Source organism: Apis mellifera, linkage group LG1 (assembly GCF_003254395.2).
Source record: "Apis mellifera strain DH4 linkage group LG1, Amel_HAv3.1, whole genome shotgun sequence".
Lineage (NCBI taxonomy): Eukaryota > Metazoa > Arthropoda > Insecta > Hymenoptera > Apidae > Apis > Apis mellifera.
Window position 1 is genome coordinate 25,182,936 of NC_037638.1, and position 15,752 is coordinate 25,198,687.

A 15,752-nucleotide genomic window follows, 5' to 3' on the forward strand; every position below is an offset into this window, starting at 1 on the left:
GCCGGTAAGACGTTGATATTATTCTAGAAATAGAGCAATTAAGACGAATCCGTCTCTTGTCTCCGTCCCTCCTCCTCCTCCTTTTCCTTCTCCCTTATTTCTTCCCTGTCAATAGCTGTCACGTCAAATTACAATCGTTGGGCAATTAGCTCGCGAATTCCTCTAAACAACTTATTTCTTTCCCCTTCGTGCATGAACGTAGATTTATAACGATAAAGGAAGAAATTACGACGCGTTTACGAGTCCGAGATTGATGGAAATTATTGATAATATACATAATATAATGTGATATAAAACGAGATTCCATTTGACAAACTTTTTCCCTCTCGAAATTCCTTTTTTTCTTTTACCGATTGTATCGATAGAAATTATTCAATTATTCGAATAAAGAAAAAAAAAAAAAGAAACTTGAGAGATGCGAGAAAAGGCAAGCAATAATCCAACCAATTATTCGTAAAAATCAAACGATATCTCCTCCTCCTCCTTCGAAATTAAATAACCAACAATAATTAACACTCGATATTCTTCGATCCGATCTCAAATTTTCCAAGAATAAAAAAAGAAAAAAATCCCGATTCGATTCGAAATTAATTAGATACCATTTCGATTCTCTTTCGACGTAGTTGAAGCGCAAAAATTGCTTCGCCGACAAACGATTCCATTTGGAAACGTTAAAGTTAATACAGGAATGAAGACAGGTTTTTCACTCGAGCGTGTTCAATTCAGCGTGTTGTTTGGGAATCGTTCAACAAATCGGTTCGGCGAGAGGTTGCGGCGGGCCGTACGGGGAGGCCCATTGACCGACGGGATGGGCGAGGGCTGTGGGTGGTTGCTGCCTGTCTAGACTGGGAACCGTGGTTCCCGCTGGATGGCTGGCCACCGTCGTCGGGTACGCCACTTTGCCGAGCGCCTCGGCTTGAAGGGACAGCATCAACCGATTCGCCGCCTGCCTCTCAGCCTCTCTCTCCTCCGCCGTTTGCCTCCTGGAAACAGAAGACGCAAGATCAATCATCTCTTCGTTTTATCGAGGTGAGGGAATGAATTAATTTTCGAATTTAAATTTGTAAATATTATAAGGGGAGGAGAAGGGAGAGGAGGATTATAAAATCAAAGTTATTGGTTGTTTTTCTTTCGAGTAAAAGTCACGAGATCGAATGGCACGAGAGATGGAGAGGTGGAGAGCACACGAGGGAGAAACTGTGGGGAGGAAAACAGAAGACAAACGTAATAAAGTTAATTCGATTCGTCCGTGGCGCGGCGCTAGCTCGGCGAGGGGAGGCTGCCTGTTTTCTAGCGCTAAGTCTATTAGAGAACCACAAAATGGCCGACCCCGTTGCCAACCTCGATAGATCCGCTTTTGTCGCGTCCAACCTTTTTCCACCCTCCTCACGATACGTACGATTACGCTTTACCATTTCTATTTTCTTTTCTCTTTTTTTCGGGATTACGAAAGAATGACTTCATTCTCGTTTCACCCATCGAAAGCGATCCCTTAGTCGTAAGTAACACTCGATCTTCGATGATCTTTCACGAATTTAAAACACAACTACTTATATCAATTGGATTGGCATTAGATTTATGAAATTCGCTTTTGTTGAAAGCAACTCTTTTTTTTTTACAATCTTTTTTTTTTTCAGAATTATCCAAGCTTTTCTCACCGAGAAAGATTTATCCATCGAAAGCGACTCTTATTCGTAAGTAACACTCGATCTTCGATGTCTCCACGAATTTAAAACAACTCATATCAATTGGATCGGCGTTAAAGAGACTTCTGAAATTCTTCTGTTGAATGAAAGCAACTCTTTTTTTTCTTACAATTCTTTTCTTTTTCAGAATTATCCAAGCTTTTCTCACCGAAAAAGAATGGTTTTACCTACTGAAAGCGATCCTTTACTCGATCTTCGACCGATCTTCGATGCCTTTCATGAATTTAAAACACGACTCATATCGAGGATCAATTGGATCGGCGTTAAAGAGATTTCTGAAATTCTTCTGTTAAATGGAAGCAATTCTTTTTTTTCTTACAATTCTTTTCTTTTTCAGAATTATCCAAGGTTTTCTTACCGACAAAGAATGGGTTCATCCACCGAAAGCGATCCTTTACCATTCGATCTTCTATCAATCTTCGTCGTCTCTCACGAATTTAAAACACAACTACTCATATCAATTAGATTTCTCAAATTCGCTTTTGTTAAAGCAATTCTTTTTTCTTACAATTCTCTCCTTTTTTTCAGAATTATCCAACCTTTTCTCACCGAGAAAGAATGGTTTCACCCACTGAAAGCGATTCTTTACCCGTAACATCCGATCTTCGATCGATCTTCGACGCCTTTCATGAATTTAAAACGACTCATATCGAAGATCGATTAGATCAGCGTTAGATTTCTCAAATTCGCTTCTGTTGAAACAATTCTTTTTTCTTACAATTTTCTCCTTTTTTTTCAGAAGTATCCAAGCTTTTCTCACTGAGAAAGTATGATTTTATCCATCCTTTACCCGATATTCGATCTTCGTCGCCTCTCGCGAATTTAAAAACACAATGACTCATATCGAGGATCAATTGGATCGGCGTTAAAGAGACTTTTGAAATTCTTCCGTGAATTGAATGGAAGCAACTCTTTTTCTCTTACAATCTTTTTTTTTTTTTCAGAATTATCTCAGAGAAAAAATTCGACTTCACCCACCGAAAGCTTTACCTTTACCCGATCTTGGACCGATCTTCGTCGCCTCTCGCGAATTTAAAAAACAAACCCGTATCGAGGATCAATTGGATCGGCGTTAAAGAGACCTCTGAAATCTTGCAGAGTCTCGTCCTGCGAGGAGAAGAGGGCGAGCCGAAAAGTTGCCCAGTCTGAAAGGCGCCAGACCGGATAACGCGGCCAATCAGCGAGCCGTTTCCATACGGGCCACGAAACACCGTCGTTCCATTAGAGTTAATCTCCGGCCCTCGGTAATTAAACGGTTTCGTTGTACCTTTGTTTATCTCTCGGTTGTGGAGCGGTTTCAGCCTCTCCTCTCCCCTTCCCCGTTGAGCCACGAGGGAGGAGGGGAAGGCTTAACCCTCCTCCTCCTCCTCCTCGGTAGCCCCCGATGTATCAAGGAACGAGGCGGGATTCGATCGGGACACAACTCGATCGGTTGTCGGACGATTAACGACTAGAACAGCCGACGATGTCGAGCAGAGAGATTTCAGATAACGGTCGATCTCCCCTCCTCCCCCTCCGCAATCAACATTCGATCGGGTTCGTTTATTTTATCCTCGTTACTACCGAGTCGCGATAATTGTGCATATACATATATATATATGTATGTATGTATGTATGTAGGAAGAGATCGCGGGCGCACACAAGGGCACATGACTGCGTTATCTTTCCGCGGCTCGCGCCCTCCCCTCCCTCCCCCGATTTACGATTTCATCCTTGAATTGTTGAGATATCGGAAGGGGAATTAAACGAAGATGAGGATTTACGATTTTGCGCTCGACGGATGTATCGGAGAATGAAATGTGAGAGGAGAAAGATGAATTTTTAGAAGGGAATTTTCTTAGTCAGGGATTATAAGATTGTGAAATTATTGGTTCTTGATCATTTTTCTTTTTCGTATCTATTGGAAGACGCAAAGGGGAAGTTTATTTGGAAAGTTAATCATAAAGATGACAATTGTATAGTTTGAAAAATAAATTAGATTTGTTTGTCCTCGAAATGTAAAATTTTTGTCAGGGATTATAAGATTGCGAAATTATTGGTTCTTGATCATTTTTCTTTTTCTGTATCTATTCGAAGATGCAAGTTTATTTGGAAAGTTATCATAAAGATGACAATTGTATAGTTTGAAAAATAAATTGGATTTGTTTGTCCTCGAAACGTAAAATTTTTGTTTTGTTACTTTCAACTTGGATTTTCCTGTACATTTCGTCCTATATATTTCATCCTTATCAACGTTTAAAATTGGGGTCCTACGATTTTCTAATCGAGAAACGCGTGCACGAGATTTCCTTTAAGATTGTTGTTGAATTATCGTTCTAGGGAGGAGGGGGGAATGAATGGCGATTGGTTACGGTTAATTGCAATCGAGGTAGTCGTGTTTTAAATCGTAAGTTAATCTCGAAGCTATAACCGATAGTGTAAGTGGAAAAACTTGTTAGGCACAGTTTCAGCTTCGTTTAATATAACGATGAAAATTAATGGCCGGGGCATGCCGTTTAACAGTATTTCGTAAATTTTTACGTGTACACAGATATAATATTTTATAATTATTCAAATTGCCCTTTTATCGGGTAATGAGTATATTACGATCGCGTGTATCACTTTCCTCTCTCGTTGCGAGAGAGATCACGCGTTCGAAAAACCGACGATTAAAAATAAAAGAAGAAAAAGAAAAAAGGAGGGCGATCCATCAAATATTATCCAAGCTTTATCCAACGTATCCTCCCGTATCAATTTCCAATTACTCCAAATTCGAGATCCGTTCAACCACGCTACTCGTAACACTCGCAATATCTTAACAAGTTGCAGATTTTATATAAACTTTCTTCCCCTATTAAATTTCTCTTTACCGCAATCTTTATCGTCGCGTTATCCGAATCCTATTAATTATTCACCGAGTCACGATATTAGATATTAATTTAAATACAAAATTATAGAAATAATTACTTGTATCTTTCAAACTAGCCACGCTTCGATCGTAAATCTCTCGAAACTGGTTCCCTTGCGCAACAACCGACACCAAGAATCAAAGACCGGTAGCCGGGTCGCCTCCCGTGTGTATTCTATTGGCTTGGCAACTAAGTAATTGCGGATTTCAGTTGAAGTTGACGACGACCTGATCGAAGCAATAATCGATTCGAATCGTCACAATACAACTCGTGAGATTGCAGAGAAGCTTCGTGTATCGCGTACACGCATTGAAAACCGCTTAAAACAACTTGGCTATGTTCGAAAACTCGATACATGAGTTCCTCACGAACTGAAAGAAAAGCGTTTAACGCAACGCGTTAACAGCTGCGATTTGCTAAAGAAACGTAATGAAAATGATCCATTTTTAAAACGACCGATAACTGGCGATGAAAAATGGGTTGTTGACGACAATATCAAGCGGAAAAGATGGTGGAGCAAGCCACGTGAACCAGCTCGAACAACATCAAAAGCTGGTATTCGTCGAAAGAAGGTTTTGTTATCAGTTTGGTGAAATTACGAAGGAATTGTCTATTTTGAACTCTTACCACCCAACCGAACGATCAATTCTGTCGTCTACATCGAACGACTAACGAAATTAAACGATGCGGTTGAAGAAAAGCGGCCCGAATTGACAAATCGAAAAAGTGTTGTATTCCATCGTGACGATGCAAGGCCACACACATCTTTGGTCACTCGGCAAAAATTATTGGAGCTTGGTTGGGATGTTTTGCCACATCCACCATATAGTCCTGACCTTGCACCATCCGATTACTTTTTGTTTCGATCTTTACAAAACTCCTTGAATGGTAAAAATTTCAATAACGATGATGATATCAAATCGTACCTGATTCAGTTTTTTGCTAATAAAAACCACAAGTTTTATGAACGTGGGTGATGCTGCCTGAAAGATGGCAAAAGGTCATTGATCAAAATGGGCAACACGTTACAGAATAAAGTTATTTAGTTCCATGAAAAAATTGTCTTTGATTTTCTAAAAAAAATCCGCAATTACTTAGTTGCCAACCCAATATTTATTTTTTTTTTTTTCAAAAATTCTGTCGAAGAAAGAAAAAAAGAACGAACGAAAATTCGTTTTGTCCTCGTAGATAGAAAGAAAAAAAATATATAGGATTGGAGGATAAGATTCGATTTTGCTTTCGTTTTATCGTAAATTGAGAACGCGGCTACGCCGTTGCAGGGGGCGCGCCTACTGCAAGTAATTAACGCGGTTACCAATTAATAATTGAGGGCGCCGTGCCGATTACATTTTCCAGCCTCGCCCCATTCGCCACAATCCCCTCGCGCGCATTACTCTTATCGTTATCCATTGCCCTATCGTCAACTATAACTTTCGTCCAACGCTCGCCGCCTCTTCTAAACTCGATTTCGAATGTGCGCGTATGCACATCATTTATCCGTATTTCAACCACCGTTTCTCACTTTTATCTTCGGTAATTGGAGGAGGAATTTTAACTGATCCGAGAGAGAAAGAGAGAGAAGTGTTAAACGAAGCGTTGAGAGAAAATAATTCGACGGAAAAGGAAACTGTTATTCGAATTCGTAAATTTGCATATAATCACAAGTCGGTTTTTTAAAAGAGTTTAACCGCGATTTAAAATTATCCTTGATTTTATTCCTCAATAAAACCTATCCTCTCACACAATTTTTTACAAAAGTTTCGATTTCATGTTTCAAAGAAGAGTGAGGAATCGAAAGAACGGACAAAAGAGAATTTTCATCCCCGAAAAAGGAAGAAAGGAAAAAAGAGAAAGGATTGATTTTGCGTGGCGGCGGTGCTCGTGTTACAGCCGTGATCCAACACGGGGAAACGATGAATGTTTAACGAGGTGAACGGCGGTAGATCGAAACGATCCGGAATCGCGGATTCGAGAGGGTTTGACACTTTAAAAGCGGCGGAGGCAAGGAGGCCGGAGAGGAAAGGAGTCTGTGACCGGACTGGTTCTCGCGCGAGACGACGAAGGGGTGCCACCGTCAACCGACAAAGGGGGGAGGTAGAGAGAGAGAGAGAAGAGTTGGCAGTCAAAGCAGGGGCGGACGAGGGTGCACGATGGGGTGGATAGACTGCATTATGTACGGGACAGGGCTAAGCTGTTAGGTATCTGAATTATTGAGACCAAGTTATCTCATCTCTGCCTACAGTCATCTCGTTACTTTAAACGCAGCTGCTCGCTGGACCGCGTCGCGGATGTACAGAGAACCGAGGGAAGGAAGCGGTATTTTTCTCTCTTCCTCCCTTCCATTATGTTACGTGTACTTTTCTCTCTCTCTCTCTTCCACGTTAAAGCGTTCCATATTCGTACATCCTTATTTCTCTTCTATCGAGTTTTCAAACATCACTCGACGTATCGTTTTGTAACGAGAATAGAAGGTTTCCCTGGCTTTCGACCCGAATTTACAAGTCGAGAGATTGATTCGGATTGAAGCGGAGATGTTTCGTTCGTTTAATCGCATCAGGAAGAAAGTTTATTTTGTTTTCCAAATTTGGATACACGGGATAGGAAAAGGCGTTTCCTCCTTGAAATCCGATTTGATTGACGGTGGATCGTTTCGCGATGGATTATAAAGTTGGTGTGCATCTCCTTGAAACGGAGAAATTAAATTATTATTATTATTATATCCATTGAACAATTTTTAATATCGTACGGTTTAATTTCGTTCTCAAATTTGTTTCCGATTTTCGAGTATATGTCGGATAATTTTCAATTACGATTCGTTTGAATGGAAATTTAATTTGACAATGAGACATGTAGACACAAACGCGTCCACCTGTCACCGCGTTTTCCTTTTCTCAACGCATTGAGACGGATAACACGTGTCGTCGCCGTACAAATCGAATTTCACGCTCGAGCCGCACGGTGCACGACTGCGTAATAAAAACGCTCCTATCTTCTCTTCCCAGTAAACTTTGAAAAACGATCGCAAGATCGTTGAAAAGTAACGAGGGATCGAGATCGAATGGCCGACGAAACCAGGCCAAACTCGTTCTAAAATTTATTCAAACTCTCGTAAATAGGCAACAACAACAACAATAATAATAATAATAATCGTTATAAGCGCAACGATGTATCTCGATAATTTTTTCCCTCCTCTTTTTAAACGAATCTATCACTCGTCCATCGATCGTTGCACTCGTTCGATCATTTCAATTCTTGCACAATTCTTCTTCCCTTTTCTTTTTCTTAACTAGCTCGAATAGAGCTAAGAAGATACAATATTGCGTCCGTGCCGATCTTACCTTACGGCGAGAAAAGAAAATTACCATTGGCCGGTTTCCAAGTAAGAAGCGTAATTTTCATTTCTGCGCGCTTTTACGACAAATGCAATATCGCAGTTTTAAACGGCAAGAAAGACAAGAGATCCCGATGCAACGGCATCGAACCCCCGTTTTTTTTTTTTTTTTTTCTGCGGCCAGTCCTGTTATCGATCTCTTATTAGGTCGTTACACCAACCTCCTGGAAGGCGGTTCTCTTCCGCTTTTTATTCCACCGCGTTTTACATTCCACGTTTTTTTACCTATTTTGCCCCTTTATTGCCGCCGGTCGAACAATGGCCAGGAGTGGTAACGGCACGCTGCCTCTGCTAAACTTCGTCCACTGTTATCCATAAAAAAGGCGAATGAAACTCTCGCGAAGGAAATTTACAGCTCGATACTTTTCGATGATAAAGAATTTTATTGAGTTTGACGAAACTGAGATAGAGAGAGAGAGAGAAAGAAAATGCTATAAAGCGGAAGTATTTACTCTAATTATTCCGAAATTTTAGAGAAAATCTCTACGTTTATCGCATTCCGTACAAACATCATTTAAGTAGTTTAAGTTCTGTGATTGATCGACATTTTTTCTTGATAAAACCGAGATGGAAAGGAAAAAGTCGTTTGTTTTTTTTCTCTCGAAACAATCTTCCGTAAAATATTTATTAAAAATTACATTGTATTTATAAAAACAATTATATAATTCATATTTCTCGTTCCAGTTTCTTCCAATAAACTCTCGAGAGAAATATCGTCACGGAAAACCGATCAAAATCCTGAAGAATCGTTCCAAGAATTTTAAACGACCTGGTCTACACACACGATGTAGAAAGAAAAAATGGCTAGTATTCTATCTCGTCGAACACGTCTGCGACCAAAGTGTACCAGATACCTACTAAAAAGCACGACTACGACCCTCGATCTTGGCCACTTGCTCCTCGAGGAGGGAAAAATACGAAGAGGAAAGTTTGTTGTTCGTCAAAGCATCCAAAGTTGGATCATCGCTTCCCGGAACGTTTTTAGAAATTGGTTGGAGAGGGAGGGAAAGGGAGGCAACTCGGGATAAATGCCTCTGGGCCCGTCTCGCCGCGTAGACGCCCCTGATATCGGGGGACGAACGCGCCACGAACGGGCCCCGTTTTATCTAAATGACGTGTTTTCGTCCTCCGTTATCTTGAAGAGACTCCAATACCGGGGACTTTCGATGCCTCCTCGCCGATACGGAGCACGTTGTTGTTGACCCGCTATTAACATTCCAACCGCGGTTTCCACCTCGCGTTTTCCCTTTCGACTCCTCTCTCTCTCTCCTCGGATGAATCACTCGAGAAAATGGAAAGATCGCAGCATTTTTCCCTCTTAATTATTATTCTCTTGTAAAAGAAGAAAAGTTCCCATCCAGGAATAACACAGGAATCACTGTGTTTATCAGGAGATTGTTAAATATTGGAGATTTAACATAGGAGATAATACAGGAGATTCAATGGATCACTCGAGAAAATGGAAAGATCGTAGCATTTTTTTTTCATTCCTCTTAATTATTATTCTGTCGAAAAAGAAGCAAAAGAAGAAGAAGAATCGTCCCCATTGACGAATGACATAAGAATTATAAGTGTTAGTTTATCGATACCAGGAGATTGTTAAATATTTCTTTTTGTATTTTCTTTCATGCGAGATTCGATAAATTACGAGAGAATTTCGACTCTTTTCCAGAGATTCGATGGATCATTCGAGAAAATGGAAAGATCGTAGCATTTTTTCCTCTTAATTATTATTCTGTCGAAAAAGCAGAAGAAGAAGAAGAATCGTGCCCATCAATGATTGACACAGGAATCACTGTATTTATCAAGATACACACCAAGATTATTAAATATTCCTTTTTGTATTTTCTTTCACGCAAGATTCGATAAATTACGAGAGAATTTCGAATTTCTTTTCCAGAGATTCGATGGATCATTTCGAGAAAATGGAAAGATCGCAGCATTTTTTCCTCTTAATTATTATTCTCTTGTAAAAGAAGAAGAGTCCCCATCGAGGAATGACACAGAAATCACCGTGTTTATCAGGAGATTGTTAAATATTCCTTTTCGTATTTTCTTTCTCGCGAGATTCGATTAATTACGAGAGAATTTCCAAAGATTCGATCATTTCGAGAAAATGGAAAGCATAGCATTTTTTCCTCTTAATTATTATTCTGTCGAAAAAGGAGAAGAATCGTCTCCATCGAGGAATAACACAGGAATCACCGTGTTTATCAAGAGATTGTTAAATATTCCTTTTTGTATTTTCTTTCTCGCGAGATTCGATCAATTACGAATTTCGAATTTCTTTCCAGAGATTCGATGAATCACTCGAGAAAATGGAAAGATCGCAGCATTTTTCCCTCTTAATTATTATTCTCTTGTAAAAGAAGAAGAGTCCCCATCGAGGAATGACACAGGAATCACTGTTTATCAGGAGAGTTTATCATTGTGTTTATCAGGAGATTGTTAAATATTGGAGATTTAATATAGGAGATAATATAGGAGAAATACATATAGGAGATTCAATGGATCACTCGAGAAAATGGAAAGATCGTAGCATTTTTTTTTCATTCCTCTTATTATTATTCTGTCGAAAAAGAAGCAGAAGAAGAAGAAGAATCGTGCCCATCAATGAATGACACAGGAATCACTGTGTTTATCGAGATACACACCAAGATTATTAAATATTCCTTTTTGTATTTTCTTTCACACGAGATTCGATAAATTACGAGAGAATTTCGAATTTCTTTTCCAGAGATTCGTTCAAGAAAATGGAAAGATCGTAGCATTTTTTCCTCTTAATTATTATTCTGTCGAAAAAGGAGAAGAAGAAGAAGAATCATCCCCATCGACGAATGACATAAGAATTACTGTGTTTATCGATACCAGGAAATTGTTAAATATTCTTTTTCGTATTCTTTTTCACGCGAGATTCGATCAATTACGAGAGAATTTCGACTCTTTTTCGGAGATTCGATGAATCATTCGAGAAAATGGAAAGATCGTTCGGTAGAGCTTTAACGGTAATTTGAGATTTTTCTATCAATTATTATTCTCTTTCGATTTTTCTCGAATGGAAGAGGAATCATCATCGACACTGAAATTATTAAATATTTCTTCTTCGCGAGATTCGATAAATTACAAGAGAATTTTGATTCTTTTTCGGAGATTCGATGAATGGAAAGATCGTTCGGTAGAGCTTTAGCGATAATTCGAGGTTCTATCAATTATTATTCTCTTTCGATTTCTCTCGAATGGAAGAGGAATCATCATCGACACAGAAATTACTAATCAACATTGACATTATTAAATATTCCTTCTTCGCGAGATTCGATGAATTACGAGAGAATTTCGAATTTCTTTTCCAGAGATTCGATGAATCATTCGAGAAAATGGAAAAATCGTTAGATAGAGTTTTAGCGGTAATTTGAGATTTTTCTATCAATTATTATTCTCCTTCGATTTCTCTCGAATGGAAGAGGAATCATCATCGACACAGAAATTACGTTTATCGACACTGAAATTATTAAATATTTCTTCTTCGATAAATTACAAGAAAATGGAAAGTTTTTCCTTTCGATTCTTCTGGAGATTCGATGAATCGTTCGAGAAAATGGAAAGATCGTGGTAGGAACTCGAGATTTTCCCGTTAATTATTATTCTCTCTCGAATGACACAGGAACGACAAGTTACAAGTTTATCAAGCCTATTAAATTCCTTCTTTCCTTTCGAACGGGAGATTCGATAAAATACGAGGGAATGTAAAATTCGTCTCCATTATTCCATAAAGGGAAAGGATTAACGATCGAAAATATCTGGAAAACTTACCTCCACTTTGTTCGTCTGTTTTGAAACCACGTTTTCACTTGGGCGTCGGTCATCTTCAAGGTTTTAGCGAGCGCCGCCCGCTCGGCCGACGCCAGATACTTTTGTTTGTGAAAACGTTTCTCCAGTTCGGCGATCTGCAACCTGGTGAAGCTCGTCCTCGGCTTCTTTCTCTTCGGTGGCGTCCTGTTCTGATAAGGATGCCCGATCCTCCTTGGAAACGCTCCGGCTACTGTCGACAAACAAGGAAAAAGAAACATAATACAACTCTGTAACAAAATTTAATTATATTAACGTACAACAATTTCGCCAATATTCATCTTGCATATAAAATATTGCAAAAGTAACCACAATCGATCGCTTACGAATTTGAACCAAAAAAATTAATAACTCGACGATGGAAAAAAAAAGTAAAATTACAAATTAATTTTACATCTTTCTCTGTGCTGCGAAATGATAATTCCAAGAAAAAAGAAATAGATAAAGAAGAAACGCAAACATTGACGGAAACACGACGGAGGCGCGTTTCGAAGCGAGCGGAGTTAAAATTCCAGGATAAAGTGGCGACGCCGAGTTTACGCCGCTCGAAGAATTACTTATACACGCGATAGCATACAACAACGCTCTCCCTTCCTTCTTCGAGAGAAAGAGAGAGAGAGAGGGGAACGATTATAGAATCGTAAAAAAGCGGGGCTTACGAGTTACACGGAACGATTTGCCGGCCGGGTGCAAATTGTAACGCCGATCCGCCGGCAGCAGGTGCGCTTCGCGATTCGATGGAAGGTTGGTATTAATAAAATTACCGTTAGCCCCGATAGGATCGCGCTTCCATTACCGACAACCAAACCTCCAACAACGGCGCACGAAATACGGGAAATCAAAACGAAGCTTTATCGTCCACTTACGCGAAACTAGCCGCGTAAATCGAGGAAGAGGGGGGGGGGGAGGAGGGGGATTGAAACTCGCGCGCACGAGATTGCAGCCTTATCGACGTTCGTCCTTTCGCTAATTATTCCACGAGTTCGATACCTGGATCTGGAAATATCGAGGGACGATTTAACAAGAAAGGGCGGTGGTTCTGGCAAACTTTCGTGTCTTCGTACGACTCCGATTATCGGAATATAGGGAATTGGAACAACGAAAGTTTTGCCTATTCATGTTTCCCTTTCGTATCTCTTTATTCGAAGGCGTTTCGAATTCGATAATTGCGATAATTGCGAAATTCGTATCGCATCGAAGGAGATTTTTGAAGGAAAACGAGAGAGATAAATTGTTCGCCGCTTGAGATGATTAATGAAATTATTATCGTTACAAAGTGGTGCTCGATCGAGTTCGGATTCGATAATAATAATTTACAAGGAATGAGCGATTCGGAGTCGGTTCACCGAGCACCCGAATCGCTGGAACATGACAAAAACCCTTCTCCCCGTTTTCCCCGTTTCTCGGAAAATGAACGAACGAGTAAAATATAATTTCGAAACTGTTGCGATCATTGCCGCTATCTATCTCCGTAATGTCGTTTATGACGCGTCGTACACGTGTCGTGCGTTCTGCGTTCTTTTTTTTTCTTTTTTCTCTCTCTCTCATAATTTAGTCTCGTTAGCGAAATATAATTCGGAACATCGTATATCGTTTTCCGTAATTCGTTCCCTTTGAAGCGTGACTATCGACATCATTAAGCATTTATCCGTCGTAGTAATAGCGCATGAATAACAGAAAGTGCATTTAATGCGATATGCATACCGGTAGATTTAATGCTTGGTGAAACATGATACGGGGTATGTAATAATGAGAACGAAGAATGCGATAAATGCATTATACGCGAGATTCCAAGACGAATTCTCTTCTCTTTCCTTCTTTTTTCTCGTTTGTAAAATTGGAGATTATTACAATGTGGCTACAAAAATTATTACTCACGCACGGTTACGATATCGATAAGCGAAATAATAATTGTACGATAATTATTAAACCCGAGTATCATTTAGTTATTCGATCGAACGATCTTGGAATTTTATATAGCAATATCGATAAAACTCGATCATCAAATTCACGCTCGACTCGATTCTTTCTTTATTTTTCCTTACATCGAGTGAAAAGTAAAATTTGTTCCACGAAATTGTACACTTGTGACTATCAATTTATGCCTCAAGGCAAATCGAATTACATTTCTCTTTTTCTTCTTTTTTCGATATGCAAATCAACGACGCATTTCCATCAAATCTTCATTTCCACGCGTAAATTAAACAGAAACGACTTCCAATTATTTCTCCTGGATAATTGCTGGATCCAATCGCGTCAAATCTCTCGCCTGTTTCATGAAAGAAAGAAAGAAAAGAGAAGGCTTTCCCCATCAATTCCCCCCTTATTTCACGTGTGATTAAAACGAGTAATTTCATCGATTCGATGAAAGAATCGCGTGCGTCTAAACGACGTTTATCGACGCTGGATCGTCGCGTTTTAACGTAACGCGCTGTTTCATTTCCCCGTGAAAAGGTGCAAAGGCTTACCAGATTATTAAACGCGGCGATAAACTGGCAAATGAACGGATGAGATATGGACGACCTTGCACGGGATGTTTGATTTGATTTGAAAAGTCAATCTCAATTCTCCCCTTATTATTTCTTCTCCAGATATTTCACTACTTTTTCGCTTCAAATTAACCGCATTTTCCCCTCCCCTTTTTCTCATTTTCCATCGAGGAAATTTAAAAAGTCACGTTGGAGAATCCAAAGAATCTGCTCGTTCGTAGAATGAGCAGAAGAGAATTTATTTATTCGATCGATCTGTAATTTTAAAACGCCCTGCGTGTAGCTGAGGAAGAGGGGGGAACTACTTTGGATGAGAGCGTGGCCCAGATGTCGCTGAAATATGGAAAAAGATTACGAGTGTACCGCGAAAACCACTCTTGACGACTGGTACGGGTCCCTGTCACGGATACGCAATAAAGATAGCGGCCCGATTAAAGGGGGCCCCGATATCCCCCTCCCCTTCCTCGAGATTAAGTTGTTCGTTTCACGTGCAATAAAAACGAATTAATAATCGAAGACGAGAAATCGCGAGGAACGCATTTGCCTCTTTGTTCCGAATCTCGTGACGCGAGTGAATAAGATAAACTCTGGGGGGAGGTGAGCGAGTAAGCGAGATAATATTTCACGTGATTTCCAACCACTTTATTATTCCTTTCTTCGATTTCACAACGATTTCGAAACGAAGAATTGAACGCGGTCTTTCTTTTTTCCCGTTCGATCTGAAAAAGCGAATATATTTTTATGCATATATATATATTAGGTTTAGCGGAAAGTTTTGTCCGAATCTATGACATCATTTTCGCCACGTAAGCACATGTTTATTTATTGCATATGTTCGGCTCTATATTTTTAACGCTTAATATTTACATATTGACGTAGCAAATAAGCTATAATAAAGTTGATTCACATTAGTCTTAAGTGTGATAGTATACCCATGGCGACTGATAAAGTTCATTTACGCCACTGTATTTTATACGAATTTCAACGAGGAAGAAATGCTACGGAAGCATGTAGAAATTTATCGAAAGTGTTTGGTGAAGGTACAGTTTCTGATAGGACATGCGGAAAATGGTACGAAAAATTTGAAACGGGTGATTTCGACCTTTCCGATAAGCCACGTTCTGGGCGACCATCTTTGATCGACGACGATGTTGTCAAGGCAATGTTGGAGCAAGATCCTTTTCCGACAACATCGGAGATCGCGGAAAGGCTTAATTCAGCTCAACGAACCATTTCTGACCATATTCGGAAGATAGGATTGGTGTGGAAGTATTCAAGATGGGTGCCACGTGAATTAAGTCGGAAAAATTTGAACGATCGAGTTGTCGTATGCACATCTCTGCTCGCTCGGAACAAAATCGAGCCCTTTTTGAACCGGATGATAGCTGAGGATGAAAAGTGGATTACATGCAACGACATTGTAAGGAAAAAG

At 39.7% G+C, this 15,752-nt stretch overlaps 1 protein-coding gene across 1 annotated transcript in view; it reads right to left on the reverse strand.

Moving 5' to 3' along the window:
• Positions 1-714: 714 nt before the first annotated feature.
• Positions 715-15,752, reverse strand: part of LOC724148 (homeobox protein MSX-2) — a 38,235-nt gene continuing 23,197 nt past the window's right edge. Inside the window, exons 2-3 of the mRNA XM_001119904.4 lie at positions 11,796-12,024; positions 715-983 (exon numbers count right to left, since the gene is read on the reverse strand). Coding sequence (XP_001119904.4) covers positions 746-983; positions 11,796-12,024 — 467 coding nt within the window. The 3' untranslated portion in view covers positions 715-745. The remainder of the gene's footprint in view (positions 984-11,795; positions 12,025-15,752) is intronic.